Below are 1,439 nucleotides of genomic sequence, written 5' to 3'. Positions count from 1 at the left end.
TCTTTCTCTCTCTTTCTCTCTCTCTCTCTCTTTCTACCTTTCATTTCTTCCTTCATCTCTCATTATTTATATATATATATATATATATATTAATAATCTATTTATAATAAAAATATTCATAATTATCAATAATAATAATAATGAACATAATTATAATTATTAGTTATAATTATTTTGTCAAATAAAAACAATTAATACGATCATTTTAAAACTATTTTTCAAAAAAAAATCACAAACTAAACAGTGCCTCCACACGGTTTAGATGAAACATTTGCTCGACGCATTTTCAATTTTTAACGTGGGTGAAGTTAGTGTATACCCACCCCCAGCGATAAAAATATTAATAATAAGAATAAAAATAGCAGTAGCAGTTGTAGCAGTAGTAGTTGTAGTAGCAGTTGCAGTAGCATTTGTAGTAGTAGTAGTAGTAGTAGTAGTAGTAGTAGTAACAGTTGCAGTAGTAGTAGTTGTAGTAGCAGTTGTAATAGTAGTAGTAGCAGTTGTTGTTGTAGTAGTAGTAGCAGTTGTAGTAGTAGTTGTAGTTGTAGTAATAGTTGTAGAAGTAACAGTTGTAGTAGTAGCAGTTGTAGTAGCAGTTGTAGTTGTTGTAATCGCTCGCTGATCAACAAATAATTCTCTTTCCCAGTCTATCCAGAATTTCTTCCACCATCATCAGCATGCCCCGACATTCCATTCATAAGTGTTCATCAGTCGATTCCTCTGCTTCACCCCACAATCTGCACTGGTTTTCATTTATTAGGCCGTTGCCGTCTTTGTAGTCCCAAAGATTCGTGTGGTGACCAGTTCTGGAAGGGATTTACGGTAAATTCATCGTAGGGGAATTCATCGTGGGGGAATTCATCGTGGGGGAATTCATCGTGGGGGAATTCATCGTGAGGGAATTCATCGTGGGGGAATTCATCGTGAGGGAATTCATCGTGGGGGAATTCATCGTGGGGGAATTCATCGTGGGAAAATTTATCCTGGGAAAATTCATCTTGGGGTAAAATTTAAAGTGGATAATTCATTGTAGTATTGTTTTAAGTCAAAAATGTAAGATAGTCAAGTTTACGATGTTGCAAATTTCTTAGTGATGGTTTGTGTCAAAATGTCAATTAATTCGATTTCCAGTGACCAGCTGCGGTAGGTTCAATTCTTATCGTGCAATACTAATTGCTACCTATCGTTTAATCGTTAAAATGCCGGGATCTATTTACCATTCGGCCTAATTCGTGAATTAATTGCCGAAATTGAATCATTATTCGGCTTAATTAATTAATTTATCGATTAAATGGTACAGTTGTTGGTGTTATGTTCGATTCCTGACCTTCGTCAATACTGCTGTCCAATCAACAGTCTACTAATGAATATTCGAAAATAATTCACATTTTGACTCGTTTCAGTTAATTTCAAACTAGCCTCACGATGAATTTCCCCAT

At 34.9% G+C, this 1,439-nt stretch overlaps 1 protein-coding gene across 1 annotated transcript in view; it reads right to left on the bottom strand.

The window, feature by feature from the left end:
- Positions 1 to 694: 694 nt before the first annotated feature.
- Positions 695 to 1,439, bottom strand: part of HELRODRAFT_175423 (hypothetical protein) — a gene marked incomplete at both ends in the record, with an annotated part of 2,737 nt that continues 1,992 nt past the window's right edge. The window contains one exon of the mRNA XM_009022850.1: positions 695 to 806. Coding sequence (XP_009021098.1) covers positions 695 to 806 — 112 coding nt within the window. The remainder of the gene's footprint in view (positions 807 to 1,439) is intronic.

The sequence above is a fragment of the Helobdella robusta genome (genome assembly GCF_000326865.2).
Source record: "Helobdella robusta unplaced genomic scaffold HELROscaffold_33, whole genome shotgun sequence".
In the NCBI taxonomy this organism is placed as follows: Eukaryota; Metazoa; Annelida; class Clitellata; order Rhynchobdellida; family Glossiphoniidae; genus Helobdella; species Helobdella robusta.
Note: the sequence above shows the minus strand (reverse complement) of the source record. Positions and strands in the feature narration are given on the sequence as shown.